A 19,151-nucleotide genomic window follows, 5' to 3' on the forward strand; every position below is an offset into this window, starting at 1 on the left:
AGCATCCAGCCGAGTGAGAGTGAGAAGGTCAAAAAACACCAAGCAACAGAGTGCAAACAAGGCAATGAGGTGAAGCTGTCACTAAACACAACAGCAAAGCTGGCAGGGGGGGTGACCATTGAGTTTAAAATTCTGTAGGAACACTGTGGAAAAACTTCATCCAAGACAACTGAATTTTCAAACTTGAAATGATGGCACTGGTAGGAAAAGATTTGGCCAAGCTGAAAACAATTAAGCCGAAACACCACCAGAGCAAAACAGAATGCCATAAAAATTTCAAAGCTTTGGAGGACTGTCTCAGATGTGATCAGGCAGCAAGCAAGCAAGAAAGAAAGAAAGAAAGCAAGAAAGACCTTTAACAAGCGCATTTATTCATATTACAATTCAATAATACAAACAAACTCACAAAGTCAAAGGAAACATCACAATAAAAACACCCAAACCCACACACACTTAGGTCCACGTGTAGGTAGCAAAACAAACACACTGAATAATAATAGTACTCTAAAAACGCAAAACAAGTGCACCATCCTCCCTCAATGAACATAAAACATTTTGAATACACCACAAATCTGTAAACATCTGTAGATTACAAGTCAAGAAAGAAAGAAAGCTTCAGAAACAGAAGAGAATAAAGAGAAGCAGCTTTCCATGGTGAGGGGTTTGTCAACATGGTGAGAAAGCTGGAGGAGGAGATCAGGCTCATGAGCCATGCAAAACGCTGAGCTAATGCCATTCTAATCATGTGAGTTACATGACAATATGATGAATTGTAAGATTTTTTCTTTTCAAAATGAAAATAAAATGCTTTGTGTGTCTTTTTGGAGCTTACCTTAAAAACTGACGAAGGCAAAGCCGAGATGAAAAGGGAGAAGGCTAGAAATGGAAGTAGTAGAGAAACAGAAGAGATTAAGAAAGCATGAACATAAAGTGAAAAAGGTGTGTCCAGGGTGTGTCCATGGACCGGCAGCTTGTCGGCCGCCTCGTGGCAGCTTAAGCTGGAGGTGGAGTGATCTCAGTGTTTTCATTAGGGGCGTCAGACGGAGCTGAGCTTCACCAGCCCTCTGACAGAGTCAGTGCAGCGAATCCTGGCTGGCCGGGTCGTAGAAGCCGGCCTGCATGGTGTGGCTGTGACCCATGGGGCTGCCGCAGTGAAGCATGCCGGGCGGCGTCGGCACTTCCTCTGGCGTAAGGAAGTGGTGCTGGAACACCGACTCCTGCAGGGGGTTGCTGTGGTTGTGTGTGAGGGTGTGTCCATGGACCGGCAGCTTGTCGGCCGCCTCGTGGCAGCTTAAGCTGGAGGTGGAGGTCGGCGGGGTGGGCTGGCCGAGGGGCAGCGAGGTGCAGGGCCCTGTCAGGGCAAGGGAGGCACGGCCAGGTAGCGTCCCTCCGTTTTCGGGGAATGTGGTTAGGATGACGGGCTCGCTGCTCTGGTGCTGTAGTAGGAGGGTGGCGGCAGCCTTTCTGCCTCAATCTTGTTTTGTTTGTCTCCTTATTTATGAAGAAAGAGTCCTTTTGTGATCTGCGACATATTTTCTTAACATGCTTGGTAAGCCGGAAGAACAACAACCGCCTCACCCCTTAGCTCTCATGCCCCATATCCTTTAGAGATGGTGCCACCTTGTGGTATGGCATGAAACTACGTTAACTTACTCCCCAACCAGGGACAGTGGTGGTCGAAGCGCTCCACACAGTTGTCACAGAGGCTGCAATGGGAGGCACGCAGTGGTCTGAAGATTTTGCAGGTGACGCAATACTTCAGCTTGACTGTCTGGCCGTTGATGACCACCTCCTTAGTCCTGGGAGAGGGACTGTAGCCGGTACCGCCATCAGCCACATCTATCTGCCTCTCCAGGTCGGCGGCCTCGTCTGGGGTGGCCATGGGCAGCACTCCGGGGTCACTGAAGCTCGTTCTCAGGAGCGTCCCCAGCACAAACAGAAACAGCACACCTCCTATGAACGGGATGACTGGAGTCAACTGCTGCGCCAGGAACGGACAATCAAAGGTGAAGAAAAGTCCACAAGTGACTAGAATGAGGATAAGGGTGAGGTAGAAACCCCCCGTCTGCTTGGCCATCATAATCCTGCCATCGCAGTAAAACTTATTCCGCCCCGGGAAGATCTCCCACTTCCTCTTCTTTGGGGTCCTTTTCTTGTACGGGGTCTCCATCGGTGTCGAGCTGCGAGTACTGATCTGGCTGTACTCGCACTCTCTTATGGACTCTGACACATGCATCAACGGCTGATTAAAATCCCCAGAGCTGAACAAATCCCGGGGCAGAAGAGCCTCGAGGGAAAGTTGTCATGTCGGTGTGTTGTCGCGTAGCTTCTGTCACGGACTGCCGGGGCAGACCGTGCGGAGGGTGTGTGGAGGACTCAGGTGCGGACACAGGCGAGGACACGAAACTGTGTTTAAACGAAAAGCGAGCCTTTATTGTGGCTGATGACAAGGAGTGTACACAAGGCAGAAGCGCAGTGACAAAACTAAACTATAACTAAACTGGGAAAGTGATACTAGGATAAACTATGAAGACACAGGAAACCATAACTATGAATACAAAGACTGGGCATGGAAACATGGAGGGTGGGAACACAGACGACGCGACACAGACTGCATGAAACACAGAGACTAAATACACATGAGGGATGATCAGGGGAAGTGGCCACACATGGGAGCACAGCTGACACACATGAACCTAACGACAGGACAGGAGAGGTGAAACTAAATACACTGACATTGAATACAGACTTTCAAAGTAAAACAGGAAACATGGAGATTAGACATGACATGAACTAAACATAACCACGCAGACATGACGCATGAACCAGGGAGACTGAGTACAGGGGGAGGTGACATAAACAACCAAGAAACAGGACTAAACAGCAATCTAGAAATTAACTAGGTGAACTAAGCTAAGGCACAAATGAATACAAAAGATACATAAAACTCAAACACTGGGTCGCTCGACCCAGGACCATGACACCTTCTCCTCTCGTTACCCGTGTTTGTTACGAGCCGAGGACAAAGCGAATGACACCATCTTTTAAAAAAATAAGTTTAAACAAATGAGTTTTTAATTTGGCTCGTCGGTTTAAGAAAAGAAAAAAATAAGTTGGTTGTGGAAGCGAAGGGAAATCCAGACACAGCTCCAGACACGGCTCCACACACGGCGGGGTGCTCTCAGACGAGCTCCAGCATCCTCAACGAGTCCCTGCGCTCAACACCGACCGAGCAGCCATATGGCCAGCTGTTTCTACAGCAACCATCCTGTCACTTGTTGTTCACTCGCTCTGCGGTAGAGTATCACTTCCTGTTCCTGCTCAAACACAGTGGTGTTTCTGAGTAGCTTATCTGCTTAGCAATTTAATTGAAAACTTTTAAATACATTCTTTTTTCATAGTATAATCTTCACGTGCTTCATCCGAAGCGCACTTTCTGTGTACTCACTACCTAATTTATAGCCAATAGTGATGGGATTTCCGGCTCTTTCGGTTCGGCTCACTAAAAAGAGCCGGCTCTTTCGGCTCCGAACCGGCTCTTCAGGTTGTTTTGTTGCTTTAATTAATTTATTATTAACAATAATATAAAATTATGCACAAAAGGAATTACTAATGTAAAAAAAAGTGGTTTTATTTATATATAAATATATGCGGTGGCCCCTAGAGACAAAACACGTACAAACTCCGAAGCACATTTCTAGCATGAACTGAACTTCCAAAACACAGCTACCCTAGATCACTTAAATTACACAACTGAAAGCATATGTGTATTGTTTGTGTATTTATACACAAGCACTCATATATATTCAAACAATTGAAGGTAATGAAGATAATTGCAGGTAAATGAATAAAAATGTTCATTTACCTGCTACTACCACACACCAAATCCGGTTGTTGGTACTTGCTGGCTTGTGCAGCCACTAGGTAACAAAAGCTCAACACTGTGCCTAGCATCCTGGAGCACTTCTGTTGTCTTTTGTACGTGTTTTGGAGTTTTTACATGCTTCTGAGTTTTTACATGTTTTAGAGTTTGTATGTGCTTCGGAGTTTGTACGTGCTATGGAGTTTTTACGTGTTTTTAAGTTTGTATGTGCTTCGGAGTTTTTACGTGTTTTGGAGTTTTTACGTGCTTCTGAGTTTTTTCGTGTTTTAGAGTTTGTACGTGCTTCGGGGTTTGTACGTGCTTTAGAGTTCGTACGTGTTTTGGAGTTTGTACGTGCTTTGTCTCTAGGGGTCACCGTAAATATACTTTTATTTATTCACTAAACATAAAATGTAATAAATAAATCATATAATACAAAAATCAACTATTCACATTTCAATTTTTAACTATTTAAATTTTCAGCTTTTTCCTTTTAAACAAATTTAAAATGAAACAACACAAAACACTGCAAACCACAACACAATTAAATATAAATTAAAATATGAAAACAAAAAGAAGATGCACATTCTCTGTCATATGGGCCTGCATGAATAAACTTTCTGAATACTTTATCATCTGCAACTGAAAATAGATGTTTACTATACCTTTTTAATGTGACGTTGTTGTCCCTGGCTCTTTCTCTCTCTCTCTCCCTCCCGCTCTGTTCCTGTGCTACTGAGTGTAACTACCGCCCCTCCCCCCTCATCCCATCGTAAAGCACAAGGCTCGCATGCGGAGTGAAGCGGAAAAAGTGCGAGAGAGAGGGTGAGAGAAAGAAAAAAAACCCACGGCTCGCGATAAGGAGCCGGCTCGCGATAAGGAGCCGGCTCGCGTCGTTCACGTCAAAGCTATTAGTGATGTGTCGTTCGCGAACGACACATCACTAATAGCCAAAGTATTCACTCACTGTCTCTGTACTGTTTCGCTAGCTTAGCTCGTAGCCTACTCGTTAGCACCATGGCTACTTCACCTGTCCCTCCTGCACTTTCCTGCTCATTGTGTCAGATGTTTAGCTACTCCTCCCCCTCCAGGTAATGATACCTGTAACAAATGTAGCATATTTGCAGCTCTGGAGGCCAAGATTATTGAATTGGAGACTTGGCTTCGCACCCTTCATTCACCCGTAGCTAGCCAGGCCCCTGTAGCTGGTGCAGCCGAAGATAGCGTAGACCCCGCTAGCTGTTCCCCGGCAGACCCCAAGCAGCTGGGGAAAGAGGGCGGCTGGGTGACGGTGAGGAGGAAGCATAGTCCTAAACAGAAGCCCCAGGTACACCACCAACCTGTTCATGTGTCTAACCGTTTTTCCCCACTCGGCGACACACCCGCCGGGGGTCAAACTCTGGTAATTGGTGATTCTGTTCTCAGACATGTGAAGCTAGAGACACCGGCAACCATAGTCAATTGTCTTCCAGGGGCCAGAGCAGGCGACATTGAAGGAAATTTAAAACTGCTGGCTAAGGGTAAACGTAAATTCAGTAAAATCATAATTCACGTCGGCAGTAATGACACACGGTTACGCCAATCGGAGGTCACTAAAATCAATATTGAATCGGTGTGTAACTTTGCCAAAACAATGTCGGACTCTGTAGTTTTCTCTGGTTCCCTCCCCAATCAGACCAGGAGTGACATGTTTAGCCGCATGTTCTCCTTAAATTGCTGGCTGTCTGAGTGGTGTCCCAGAAACGATGTGGGCTTCATAGAAATTGGCAAACCTTCTGGAGGAAACCTGGTCTTGTTAGGAGAGACGGCATCCATCCCACTTTGGATGGAGCAGCTCTCATTTCTAGAAATATGGACAAATTTATTAAACCCCCCAAAATATGACTATCCAGAGTTGGGACCAGGAAGCAGAGTTGCAGTCGTTTAAATGAATCAACACCCCCGAGTCATTCTAACTACCAGAAATCTCGAAGCACAGGCCGAGGGGGCGGTGTGGCAGCAATTTTTCACACCAGCCTATTAATTAACGAAAGACCAAGACAGACTTTTAATTCATTTGAAAGCCTGATGCTTAACCTTGTCCACCCCAGCTGTAAAACTCAGAAACCAGTCTTACTTGTTATCATATATCGTCCACCTGGGCCGTACACAGAGTTTCTCTCTGATTTCTCAGACTTTTTTATCTGATTTAGTGCTCAGTTCAGATAAAATAATTATTGTGGGTGATTTTAACATCCATGTAGATGCTAAAAATGACAACCTCAACATGGCATTTAATCTGTTATTAGACTCAATTGGCTTCTCTCAAAATGTAAAAGAACCCACCCACCACTTTAATCACACTCTAGATCTTGTTTTAACATATGGCATAGAAACTGAACATTTAACAGTGTTTCCTGAAAACCCTCTGCTGTCTGATCATTTCCTGATAACATTTACATTTACAATAATTGATTACACAGCAGTGGAGAGTAGACTTTATCACAGTAGATGTCTTTCTGAAAGCGCTGTAACTAAGTTTAAGAATATAATCCACCCACTGTTATCATCTTCAATGCTCATAGAGCAGCTATCTGAACGCTACCCCAACAGAGGTCGATTATCTTGTTAATAATTTTACCTCCTCACTACGTATGACTCTGGATACTGTAGCTCCTGTGAAAACTAAGGTCTCAAATCCGAAGTACCTGACTCCGTGGTATAATTCTCAAACGCGTAGCCTAAAGCAGATAACTCGTAAGCTGGAGAGGAAATGGCGTGTCACAAATTTAGAGGATCATCATTTAGCCTGGAGAAATAGTTTGCTGCTTTATAAGAAAGCCCTCCGCAAAGCCAGAACATCTTACTATTCGTCACTGATTGAAGAAAATAAGAACAATCCCAGGTTTTTCTTCAGCACTGTAGCCAGGCTGACAAAAAGTCAGAGCTCTTTTGAGCCAACCATCCCTTTAACGCTAACTAGTAATGACTTCATGAACTTCTTCACAAATAAAATTCTTATCATTAGAGAAAAAATTACCAATAATCATCCCACAGATGTAATATCGTCTACAGCTACTCTTAGTACCATTGATGTTAAGTTAGACTCTTTTTCTCCAATTGATCTGAGTTAACTTCAATAATTACTTCCTCCAAACCATCAACGTGTCTTTTAGACCCCATTCCTACAAAACTGCTCAAAGAAGTCCTGCCATTAATTAATTCTTCGATCTTAAATATGATCAACCTATCTCTAATAATCGTCTATGTACCACAGGCCTTCAAGGTGGCTGTAGTTAAACCTTTACTTAAAAAGCCATCTCTAGAACCAGCAGTCTTAGCTAATTATAGGCCAATCTCCAACCTTCCTTTCATATCATAAATCCTTGAAAGAGTAGTTGTCAAACAGCTAACAGATCATCTGCAGAGGAATGGCTTATTTGAAGAGTTTCAGTCAGGTTTCAGAGCTCATCACAGCACAGAAACAGCTTTAGTGAAGGTTACAAATGATCTTCTTATGGCCTCTGACAGTGGACTCGTTGTCCTGCTAGACCTCAGTGCAGCGTTCGATACTGTCGACCATAATATCCTATTAGAGCGATTAGAACATGCTGTAGGTATTACAGGTACTGTACTGCAGTGGTTTGTATCATATCTATCTAATAGACTCCAATTTGTACATGTAAATGGAGAGTCCTCTTCACACACTAAGGTCAATTATGGAGTTCCACAGGGTTCAGTGCTAGGACCAATTCTGTTTACATTATACATGCTTCCCCTAGGCAGCATCATTAGAAGACATAGCATAAATTTTCACTGCTATGCAGATGACACGCAGCTCTATCTATCCATGAAGCCAGGTAACACACCAATTAGTTAAACTGCAGGAATGTCTTAAAGACATAAAGACCTGGATGGCCACTAACTTTCTGCTTCTTAATTCAGATAAAACTGAGGTTATTGTACTCGGCCCTGAAAATCTTATAAATATGGTATCTAACCAGATTCTTACTCTGGATGGCATTACCTTGGCCTCCAGTAATGCTGTGAGGAACCTTGGAGTCATTTTTGACCAAGACATGTCCTTCAAGGCACATATTAAACAAATATGTAGGACTGCTTTCTTCCATTTGCGCAACATCTCTAAAATTAGAAATATCCTGTCTCTTAGTGACGCTGAAAAACTAGTTCATGCATTTATTACTTCCAGGCTGGACTACTGTAATTCATTATTATCGGGATCTCCTAAAAACTCACTGAAAAGCCTTCAGCTGATCCAAAATGCTGCAGCAAGAGTCCTGACAGGGACTAGAAAGAGAGAGCATATTTCTCCTGTTTTGGCTTCCCTTCATTGGCTTCCTGTTAAATCCTGAATTGAATTCAAAATCCTGCTCCTCACATACAAGGTCTTAAATAATCAGGCCCCATCTTATCTTAATGACCTTGTAGTACCATATCACCCTATTAGAGCACTTCGCTCTTGCACTGCAGGCCTACTTGTTGTTCCTAGAGTATTTAAAAGTAGAATGGGAGGGAGAGCCTTCAGTTTTCAGGCCCCTCTTCTGTGGAACCAGCTTCCAGTTTGGATTCGGGAGACAGACACTATCTCTACTTTTAAGATTAGGCTTAAAACTTGCCTTTTTGCTAAAGCATATAGTTAGGGCTGGACCAGGTGACCCTGAATCCTCCCTTAGTTATGCTGCAATAGACGTAGGCTGCCGGGGATTCCCATGATGCATTGAGTTTTTCCTTTCCAGTCACCTTTCTCACTCAGTATGTGTTAATAGACCTCTCTGCATTGAATCATATCTGTTGTTAACCTCTGTCTCTCTTCCACAGCATGTCTTTCATCCTGTTTTCCTTCTCTCACCCCAACCAGTCGCAGCAGATGGCCGCCCCTCCCTGAGCCTGGTTCTGCCGGAGGTTTCTTCCTGTTAAAAGGGAGTTTTTCCTTCCCACTGTCGCCAAAGTGCTTGCTCATAGGGGGTCATATGATTGTTGGGTTTTTCTCTGTACCTATGAAGCGCCTTGAGGCGACTTTTGTTGTGATTTGGCGCTATATAAATAAAATTGAATTGAATGGAATTGAAAAAGTAAGCCTCCTTTCCTAAACCCCACTTTCCCTTTTACTTAGTAAATGCAGTTAGGTCCATATATATTTGGACAGAGACAAATGTTTATTTTATAATTTTGGTTCTGCACATTACCGCAAAGAATTTTAAATGAAACCACTCAGATGCAGTTGAAGTGCAGACTTTCAGCTTTAATTCAGTGGGTTGAGCAAGAGGTTGCTGGCAATGACAGCCTGACGACATCACCACATGCTGTGTTTTCTCCTTTTTAACACTGCCAGGCCTTTACTGCAGCAGCTTGTTTGTGGGCCTTTCTGTCTGAAGTTTAGTCTTGATCAAGTGAAATGCATTCTCAATTGGGTTAAGATCAGGTGGCTGACTTGGCCATTGAAGAATATTCCACTTCTTTGCTTTAATAAACTCCTGGGTTGCTTTGGCTATATGTTTTGGGTCACTGTCCATCTGTATTATGACGCCCAATCAATTTGACTGCATTTAGCTGGATTTGAGCATGTCTTTGTACACGTCTCTGAACACCTCAGAATTCATTCGTCTGTTTTTGTCCTGTGTCACATGATCAATAAAAAATAGTGTCAGAGTGCCCAAGCCACAACAGTGCCACCACCATGTTTTACAGATGATGTGGTATGCTTTGGATCATGAGCTGTTCCATGCCTTCTCCATACTTTTTTTGCCATGATTTTGGTAGAGGTTGATTTTGGATTCATCTGCCAAAAAAATTTCCAGGACTATGTTGTTTTTTATGGGGTTTTTTGTTTGTTTGTTTGTTTTTAGCAAAGTTAAATCTAGCCTTTCTCTTCTTGCACCTGGCAGTGAACCCTCTGTATTTACTTTCATGTAGTCTTCTCTTTATGGTGGACTTGGATATTGATACCTTCTGAATGTTTTTCACTTGGTTGGGTTTTGTTGATCATCCACCACTGTTGTCTTTCTCTGATGGTTTTTTCTATTTTCGAGGTTTCAGGAAGGCTTTTTTTCACCTGCATGGAGAGCTCCTTTGACTGCATATTGTCTGTTAACAGCGAAATCTTCCAAATGCAAGCACCACATTAATGGCATAATGAAGGAATGCACACACCTGCCCATGAAATACATGGGCCAATTAGTCCAATTACTTTTGTTCCCTTTAAAAAGAGGGTGGCACATGTTAAGGAGCTGAAACTCCTAAATCCTTCATCCAATTTGAATGTGGATACCCTCAAATGAAAGTTCAACACATTATGCCCATGTCCATTATATAACAATAATTGTAATTGTATTGTGTCCAAATATATGTGGACTGTAAATACACCTGGCATTGCAACAACTTAATAGCAAAAGGTATAGATATTTAGCTGTCTGGCTACGTGAACATAATCCTGAAGATAAAGCATTTTTTTTGGTTCTGTATAGGTTTTACTGGAGTGACTCCATTTTTTACCCAATTTTGCTGTGCAAGAAACTGCACAATGACAATAAAAAGCTCTAAGTCTCTCTAAGTCTAAGTCTCTATTACGCAGGAGAAAACACCACCATCCTGTGACAAAACTTTAGAACTACATCAAAATAGTCCCACAGACCTTGGAGAACCTTCGCTTTATATTAAGTATAAAGCCAATATATTAATATATGTATATTAAATTACATTAAAGTAAAACATTTTTTTTAAAACAAAAACCACCCTCAGATGCAAAAGTGGCGCACAAAACCCAGTTTTGTTATCGACAAAACTGTAGTTTTTACACCTAGTATATTTTTTTTCCATTTATATGATGGAAACCTCTCAACTCCACGCAACTAGAAAAAATTCAACACTGGTTAAAAGAAAAATATGGATAATGTGGCAGCTATTTATTGATGATATAATCCCCCTGCTGTAATCTGTGCCCATGCACCTATATCATTACTTCTTGTTTTTAATCTTGTTAAAAAAATATAAAACACGTAATACCTATCATGATGATAACTTTAGTTCATCTTTCTGGTGAAAGTAGATGTTTGCACATTTATTGGGTTGCAGTTGCCAATCAATCATGAACTATGTTTTAGTGTCCATAAAGCTTTTAAATATGTTGGTGGATAAACGCTTCTAACAATGGTTATAGCAATACAAGAAAATGTCAGCAGTTATTTCAGTAAACTGATCTGTTAGAATAAATAATATCTAAAGAGAAAAACCGTCCTGTAAGTTAAGTTCCAAATAAGACATCATTGACTATCAGCCCAATCTGCTACTATTCTTGTTTTAAGACTTCGTGAGTCATGAACGTTTTCGTGAGACATCAGTGTGTTGGCCATGATCAAGACAGTTGTTGCATGGCGAGCTGGCTTTGGGAGGTCTGTCCATCGGGGAGTGTTTTTGCTATAAAGGAATGATGGAATGAGACACACTTCATTTTATGTCTCCAAGTGCTATTCAGCACCCAAGGTTCGCCAGAATATTGCATTGCAGTCAGTAGCGGTTTTAGATACGGGCGACACGGGCGGTTGCCCGGGGCGGCATCGTGGTGGGGGGCGGCATCACAGGCATCGGCAAAAAAAAAAAAAAACTTGCTCGTACTCATGCTGCCCCGACATCATGCCAGCGCATATTGGGAATGGCATAGGCACCGATCGGTTTTCTATCGCCCATTTGCTGGGAGTAAGGGCGCCCTCCGTTTGCGAGGTGCGCCTGCTGATTGCAGCACAGGGAGGAGAAGGCGGGGCGGCGGGGGATTCTCTGGCTGGCTGGAGCAGCATCTAATAACCAACTTGCAAAATAAAACAAAATAAAAACAAACCAACAAACACGAAAACAGCAGACATTATGATACAGACTTATAATTTGCACCGATGTTTTTTCGAAATTCTATACGCGAAAAGTGAGCGCGAGAGCCCTCGGTGCGCCTGCTCGCTGCTGAAGTCAAAGTAAACTTTATTGTCATCTCCGCTACATACAGTCCAGTATATAGAGAGACGAGACGACGAGGCTTCTGTTACAGCAGTGCAAGTAAACAAACAATAAATATAAGAAGAGTAAGAACATAAATATACACTTTAGGACTAGGGGTAAATGGATCAATAACAATTTAAAATGTATATTTTATATTTTGTTGATTTAAAGTCTCACACACAACCCGTTTTTAAAGTTTAAAAAAAAGAGAAAAGAAGAGGAGGAGTTTAGCGACTTCCACAGTCGCTAGAGGCCGTGGATTGTGCCTGCCTATTTGCCTGACGCGCTGTCAACTGTACGCAATAATGCGAGAGGTGGAATTGCTTGCTTGTTTATTAAAGTGCTTGAAAAGTTTACAGAGCAATGTGATCGGCTCGCGATTCAAACTCTTAAAACATCACAGGCTCTAATGCAACAAGGGGAAACTCGTTGTGCTGCGGTCAACAAAAACTACGGCTACCCAGCCCTCCTCTCTGTCAAAATCAAAGCAGTGAAAGACAGACTGACAACGCCCTCTTAATGTCACCGCTAGCACCCACGTGACTCCCGTTACACATCACCATAGCAACCAAACAAATGAAAACCCAGTGATCATTAAAATTCAATACATTTAATTATGGCTCCTACAAGGAGAAACGAGCAAAAGATACAGGTAAGCAGATGTGTCATTGGATAATGGCTGGTCATGTATCCTAAAACATTAAGAATCAGAATACTTTATTAATCCCTAAGGAAATTATGTGGGTTACAGTTCCTCCAAGAAGAAATGTTAAAAATAGTAACAGTAAGAGACTAAACTCCAAACAATATATACAATAATATAATATTAATTAGTCAGTGTCAATTGTTGATTTGTCCTGTTCCCATTGTATGACGAATTATGATGTCTGTTTGGTAGCCGTTTGCGTACTATGCATACTCTCTCTCTCTTCATATGTGTGTGTGCGTGTGTGTGTGTGTGTGGGGGGGGGGGGGGGGGGGGGCGCCAGAGGGCGTGTTCGCCCGGGGCGCCAAACAGGCTAGGACCGCCACTGATTGCAGTGAAAGCAGTTATTTACTTCACCTGTCGGCTATCCTGCCTACCCTGCTTCCTGTTTTGAACCTCTGGGCGTGTCTGTGACGCTCATTTCGTATTCGCGCGAGAATACGTTCGTTACAACTTCCTCCATTGAAGCGCCATTTTCGGCCTTGTCACGGGATTACAGCATGCTGTTCTCAAACAGATAATAAGACAAGTGTTTAGAGTTTTGATACCGGTTTTCCAGTATTTCGTAAAATGGGGCGAAAAAAGAAGAAGCAGATGAAGCCATGGTGCTGGTATCCTTTTTGTTTCGACGACAAAATGCCGCTGTGGAAAGACGAGGGGCTACATGTTAGCTCGACAAAGGGAAGGCCCAAACTAGCCTCTTGACGCCCTAAAGCTTGCGTTAGCTTAGCGACTGGCACTCACGAACTTAAGAGTTTTGCTGATTGGTTTTTACTTAATGAGATATTTTTAAAGCTGTAAAATACTCGGCATGGTTTGTATTTCATTTTTAGTAGAGTTTGGGTTCGTGGTGCTGGTTACAGGAAGCGAATAATACCTTGGATATTAACGGCTCTGTTAGCATTTAGCTTCGTTTATGATTCAATCTTCAGGACTGATCCGTCTTTAGATTTGTGTAACCAGACGATTTGCGCTAATTAGTAAGAGTGATGGTTATTTTAAGCAGTTCTTATGTTATTTTGCCGGCTTGTATGGTCGCTGAATTTCGATCATGTACAGTGTTACTGGGCAGTCCTTAACTTCAGTTTCCAGGTACTGTAATCGAGACTTCGACGATGAAAAGATCCTCATTCAGCATCAAAAGGCAAAACATTTTAAATGCCACATTTGCCACAAGAAGTTGTACACTGGCCCTGGCTTGGCTATTCATTGCATGCAGGTATGGGTTTTTAATTATTAATAACCTTATTAATATTTGTAGCATCTTTGTTTAAAATAAAAAAAGTAGTTACAGGTAATCGAGTAGTTATTCGAGTTTGTGGTGACTCACTTTGCATATTTTTCAGGTGCACAAAGAGACGATTGACAGCGTACCAAATGCAATTCCAGGAAGAACAGACATCGAGCTGGAAATCTATGGCATGGAGGGAATTCCAGATAAAGACATGCAGGAACGAAGGCGAACGTTAGAACAGAAATCACAAGGTTTGTTCACCTATGCAAGGGCTGTGCTTATGTTGACTAAAACCTGTATAGGGCTTGTAATATGATGCATGAGTCTTAGTAATCTAATATAGTGTTATGGTATGGGTTACATAAGATTTTGCTTAGGTGTCAACATTTTCTATTTTCAGAGAGTCAAAAGAAGAAGTCAAACAATCAGGATGACTCTGATGAGTCTGATGATGATGAAGCTGGACCGTCAGCTCAGCAGGTCACTGTGGTCCAGGCCCAGGCAGGCTATGCTGCTCCAATGGCACAACCTGGGATCCCTCCTGTGGCTGGAGGACCAGTGATTCCTCCTGCAGGATATCAAGGCAAGGATTATTTATTTATTTATTTATTTGTTTGTTTGTTTATTACAAACTTAAAAATCTATGCAGCAACTACACATATGAAACGGGCTTAGCAGCTGATCAACTTTTAATTCCAGTTGCAGTTCTGCTTTTTAACTAAAACCCTTATTGTGTTGAATTGTTTTGCAGTAGTTTTCTCATGTCGCCATTCTTCACATCCTTTTCATTTCCTTTTGCCAGTCGATAGAAGTTAAAGTTCATTCCAGGTTTATTTCAGTTTAAAAGTATTCTTTTTCTTTCCAATTGAATTGTAATTCTGATGCTAGGAAATCTAGCATCCACAAATGTCTCTAAATTCATCCACAATCTCAGATAATTGGTGTAATTGTTGGGTACGCATGACCCATAATTAACCAACAAATCCACCTCAGTATACATATCTTAGTATTTTTTTAGTAAGTTTTTAGCTACCTTCTTAAAAAGTTGCCAGTATTAATGCAGTTTGTCCACCAGAGAGCACCAACAAATAATTTTTGTTCAGCGGTTGTATCTATTTTAACCCTATAGATGATTTGTCATGTATGCTTTTAACACACTCCTTCAGTTTTTTGCCACAAATATCTAAATATATGACTGAAATCATTCAAGAAACTAAATGGAGCCTGTGAAAATGTAGTTTATGTATGTGTATCCTTTTGCTGTGTTTATCTGCCTACTTGTTTGGTTGTTTGTGTGGCATGATGAGTTATTACTAAATAAATCTTCTCTAACCCGTTGTTACAGGAATGCCTCCTATGATGCCCGGTGTTCCTCACATGATGCATGGCATGCCTCCTGCAATGCCTGGAATGCCACCAGGGTAATTCATTTACTAACTTTTGATTTAATAGTAACTTTACTATCCAGTGTTTTGTCTGTAGGGATAATACAATCACGGAGCTAACTGAAATGCAGTTTTACTGTAGTTCACAGTCAGATCAGTGTGTCCAATTTTCTGTGGGTCTCTGCTTTTTGCAGTATGATGCCAATGGGAGGGATGATGCCCCCAATGATGCCAGGGATACCTCCGGGTGAGTTGTGCTTGCATTTCAGAAACAACCATTGAACTTATATTACACAAAGAACTAAATTTGACAAATGTGATCATTTAAACACTTCTGATTCTGGTTCTGGTTCATCCTACAGCAGTCCCACCCCATATACCCCCAAGGCCAGGAATTCCTCACATGGCCCCAGCCCCTGCAGTCACTCGACCAGCAGCACCAGCGGCCCAGCCAGCTGTCACCAAACCTCTCTTCCCCAGTGCAGCACAGGTGGGCATTGTAACCCCACTAACACACATGCAGTGACTTCTTTAGACATTTGCCTCAAATAGATGTTATTGTTTTCTTAGGTCTCATGTTGTTAATGTAGTTTACTTTATCTGGAATTAAACCGTCAACAGGGTGTTTTATGATGACGTTGTATACATAACAGGATTTTTCCAGGATCAAAATTTAGGCTTGGAATCTGTGTCACTTGCTCATATTTGCTACATTTCTGGTTGATTGATAAACAAATGGTCAGAAGTAGAACATAAAAGAAACCCCACTCAGATAAGCTGGTTAAAATTAGTCTTGTATAGCAGGGGAAAAAAACCCCTCATATTTTATTTCCCATTTGTTCTTGTTTCTGATGTGTCCCTTCCCTTTTCTAACCTTGTTTAGGGTATGTTGTAAAGGGTAAAATTCAGATTAAAAAAAAATGTAGACATGTTACATGCCAACGCTGTGGTTTCCTTTCCACCATGCTGCAGATGGGCTCTGGTGTTCACAGCAGCACAGCAGCTGTCTCCTCTCCATCTGCAGACCCTCAGTCTGCGTCTCCCCAGCCTCCCTTTCCTAATATGCTACAAGTATGCTCACAGACAGGATTCTGTGCTCTGGCAGCTGCATGTTGAATATTTATTAACACTGCCTGTAAATTCTGAATTTGCAAACTTAAACATGGCTGGATACTAACCATATTTGCTTCATAAGTCTACTTGTGCACTAAAATAGCCATGCTGGCCATAAAGGTGGTGTCACAGGATGGGCATCTCTGACAAGTACTGACATGTTTTGTTTGTGAGCTTCATTAGTGTGCATGCGCTTTAGTTAAAATAGGCCTAAGACGAGATTTACATGAACTTTATTTAGAATCTTTCACTCTCTCTCAACCTCAGCAGCATGGTGCAATTAGTACTTAACAGATTTTGCAAGATTTTTGTTTTTCTCCCTTAACCCGAGTTCTTCCCAGCTGAAGTGCTATAGATACTTCTAGTTCTTCTCCATTTAATGTAAAATTTGCACTGTGGTTGAGACAAAATAGTGCAACAGCTTTGTTCCAATTAAAATAAAATGGAAACAAATTAATTGGGATTATTGAAATCATGTATAATTTGTGTATTTAAGCTTCAGAATAACCAAGTCATGAATATACTTGTACATTACAGTGCTTTAAAATGTAAAGCTTAAATAAAATGATTAGGTAACTTTTTCATTTTTTTTAATGTTGTTACTGAGATGTCATCTTTTCACTGTAATTTTTAAAATTTATTTTGGGGTTATTTTTCATTCCTTTTTTGCATATTGCAACATTAAGCTAGTATCTTATTATTAATTAAAAAAAAAAATCAGTTATATGTATGGTGTCTTTGCACAGGCCCAGCAGACTGTTCCAGGAGTCGCAGGAGCTTCAAGTTCCCTCAGCACGGCCGCCTCCACTGACCCACCCAAAGCAACATTCCCTGCCTACACCCAGCCCTCTGTCTCTTCTTCTTCCACTTCTTCTAATCCCTCTAGCAGCACTGTGGCCAAACCCCCAGCCACAGTGACCAGTAAGCCTGCTACCCTCACCACCACGAGTGCAACTAGTAAGTTGATCCACCCTGATGAGGATATCTCACTGGTAAGTTGCTTGAGCTTTCTATTTTGCCCTTTTCACAGTAAGTAATGACTGATACATATTTATAATAGCACATTGGGCAATAGACAATAGACTGGTGCAGTATTTGACCACCAGCTTGATTCTGTATATCTTGATCATAATTCAGCTACATATTCAGAATATGTTTGAAGCGAAACACTTTGGTTGCACATCCTTAATACTACTTAGTAGTTCTTCTTTTGTGGTTATGTTAAAGGATGATTCTGAACTTGAACATCCTCAGTCTGAAATCAGGGCACGTCAACATTGGTACAAGTTCCTCATCATTTTTTTGTACTGTAAAGGGGCATAACAAAGTTTCTTTAGTCTGAATGTTTGTTCTGTGCGTTGTCCCTGCCAACAGGAAGAGATGAAGGCCCAACTTCCTCGTTACCAGCGTCTTGCACCAAGACCTGGTCAGGCCCATGTGGCTGCTCCCCCAGTGGCAGCTGTGGGTGGTATAATGCCCCCACAGCAAGGCTTGCCACCACAGCAGCCAGGCATGAGGCATCCCATACATGGTAAGAAAATGCTTTTTTTTTTTCCTTTTCTTTTTTGTTTTCTTTTTTCTTTTTTTTTGGCAGTGTACAAAATTGTTTCTCTGTTCTAGCAAACTCATTTTTTGTGTAACATACTGTTCTACCAGCTTGTGCTCATTACCTGTCTGTGGATCATTTTAGTTCACATTTCATTGAAAGCTTAGCTTTTTCTCAGCAGCCTCTGTCAAGTAGGTGTTCAATTAAAAAAAAAAAAAAAAACAGCAACAGAAAAAAACCAAGTATATTTGGCTGTTTTAAAAATATAATTAATTGAATTTTGTAGATTTGGACGGGAAGGTGTATGGTGCACAGCAGGTGAGATCAATGTCCTTTTGAACAGTAGCATTAAAACACTCCGTGCTCTTCTCTCTGTAGGTCAGTATGGTGCCCCTCCTCAGGGCATGCCAGGCTACATGCCTGGAGGGATGCCTCCATATGGGCAGGGGCCTCCCATGGTGCCCCCTTACCAGGGAGGCCCTCCCATGGGTATGAGGCCTCCCGTCATGTCTCCGGCTGGACGCTACTGAAGCAGCAAAGCAACCTGCACATTAGGTTTGAGGTTAACACCTTTCTATCACCCTTGTGCTTTTTCAAACCTAGCTGCAAGCAAAGAGCATAAAGACCAACGGTGGTGAAGACAAATATTTGTTAGAACACATGGACATTTAACGTAACATCTTTATTTGAAAAGAGCCAAACACCACATAAGTTTTTAACAACTATAACGTTGTTAACTAATTACATGTGAGGATATATTTTTCCCCTTAGGTTTCACTCAGGTTCATAGAAGTGAAGTGTGTTTAAATGATTCATATTTCTTTTGAAGCTGCTGGAGTTTCATGAACGTACCAACTCCTTACAAAGGCAAGTTTCTCTTGTAAACATTTAATCTTATTTTTGTTTATTTTTTTGGGTGGAATGATTGAGGCCCTCACAGCATGCTTAGATGCTGTTGGACATTCGTCCCCAACCTTGGTTGGTGAGGGTCTCAGAAACTGGTTACAGTTACATAGTCTATAAACTCCATGACTCATCAGGCTCTAGTTTTATTCTTTTTTTCAGGTTTGATTTAAGTATTTCCTGGTCCTAAGTCTACTTGTATGCATCCTTTGTAATGTTTTATCAATCTGTTGTAATAAAATCCATCTTGAAATCCAATGCTGGTTTGTCCTGACGTGCGTGGAGGTGAGTCATGAAGGTTTGTACTGATATCTTTTGTTTTTCTGCACAGCTTAGGGATTTGTTTAATGGCAGAATCTTATCAGGTAGACAAAGACCAAGTTTGCCATCATCTGTTTTTTGTTGAGTGCATCCATCAT

At 41.7% G+C, this 19,151-nt stretch overlaps 2 protein-coding genes across 5 annotated transcripts; one reads left to right on the forward strand and one right to left on the reverse strand.

Annotated features, from left to right (window-relative positions):
• Positions 1-415: 415 nt before the first annotated feature.
• LOC134629741 (palmitoyltransferase ZDHHC14-like) lies at positions 416-2,236 on the reverse strand. Its single transcript, XM_063477261.1, has 2 exons — positions 1,644-2,236; positions 416-1,464 (listed from the first exon to the last, which is right to left on the reverse strand). The coding sequence occupies exons 1-2, from the start codon at positions 2,234-2,236 to the stop codon at positions 1,074-1,076; spliced, it is 984 nt and encodes a 327-aa protein (XP_063333331.1). The 3' UTR covers positions 416-1,073.
• Positions 2,237-12,964: 10,728 nt separating this feature from the next.
• znf207b (zinc finger protein 207, b) lies at positions 12,965-19,041 on the forward strand. Of its 4 annotated transcripts, none has more exons than XM_063476499.1 (11): positions 12,965-13,162; positions 13,644-13,770; positions 13,898-14,036; positions 14,186-14,368; positions 15,131-15,206; positions 15,365-15,417; positions 15,533-15,660; positions 16,143-16,241; positions 17,030-17,275; positions 17,658-17,814; positions 18,208-19,041. In XM_063476499.1, exons 1-11 carry the CDS (start codon positions 13,122-13,124, stop codon positions 18,357-18,359), a joined length of 1,401 nt encoding a protein of 466 aa, XP_063332569.1. In that variant the 5' UTR covers positions 12,965-13,121; the 3' UTR covers positions 18,360-19,041. The 4 variants fall into 4 exon arrangements, with proteins under 4 accessions (XP_063332569.1, XP_063332568.1, XP_063332566.1 ...); XM_063476496.1 differs by lacking the exon at positions 16,143-16,241 and having other exon boundaries at positions 12,974-13,162; positions 18,208-18,384; positions 18,659-19,041; XM_063476498.1 differs by lacking the exon at positions 16,143-16,241 and having other exon boundaries at positions 12,972-13,162; positions 15,536-15,660.
• The last annotated feature ends 110 nt before the right edge of the window (positions 19,042-19,151 follow it).

This window comes from Pelmatolapia mariae, linkage group LG6 (genome assembly GCF_036321145.2).
Source record: "Pelmatolapia mariae isolate MD_Pm_ZW linkage group LG6, Pm_UMD_F_2, whole genome shotgun sequence".
NCBI classification, from domain to species: domain Eukaryota; kingdom Metazoa; phylum Chordata; class Actinopteri; order Cichliformes; family Cichlidae; genus Pelmatolapia; species Pelmatolapia mariae.

What these genes read in the sequence shown, in the direction of transcription:
- znf207b (XM_063476499.1), top strand. Translation starts at nt 13,122, where the DNA reads ATGGGGCGAAAAAAGAAGAAGCAGATGAAGCCATGGTGCTG. An exon ending in TCCTCCTGCAGGATATCAAG is followed by an intron (nt 14,369 to 15,130) that starts GCAAGGATTATT and finishes CCGTTGTTACAG; the next exon opens with GAATGCCTCCTATGATGCCC. An exon ending in CTGATGAGGATATCTCACTG is followed by an intron (nt 17,276 to 17,657) that starts GTAAGTTGCTTG and finishes CCCTGCCAACAG; the next exon opens with GAAGAGATGAAGGCCCAACT.
- LOC134629741 (XM_063477261.1), bottom strand. Translation starts at nt 2,236, where the DNA reads ATGCATGTGTCAGAGTCCATAAGAGAGTGCGAGTACAGCCAGATCAGT. An exon ending in TGGTTGGGGAGTAAGTTAAC is followed by an intron (nt 1,465 to 1,643) that starts GTAGTTTCATGC and finishes AGATTGAGGCAG; the next exon opens with AAAGGCTGCCGCCACCCTCC.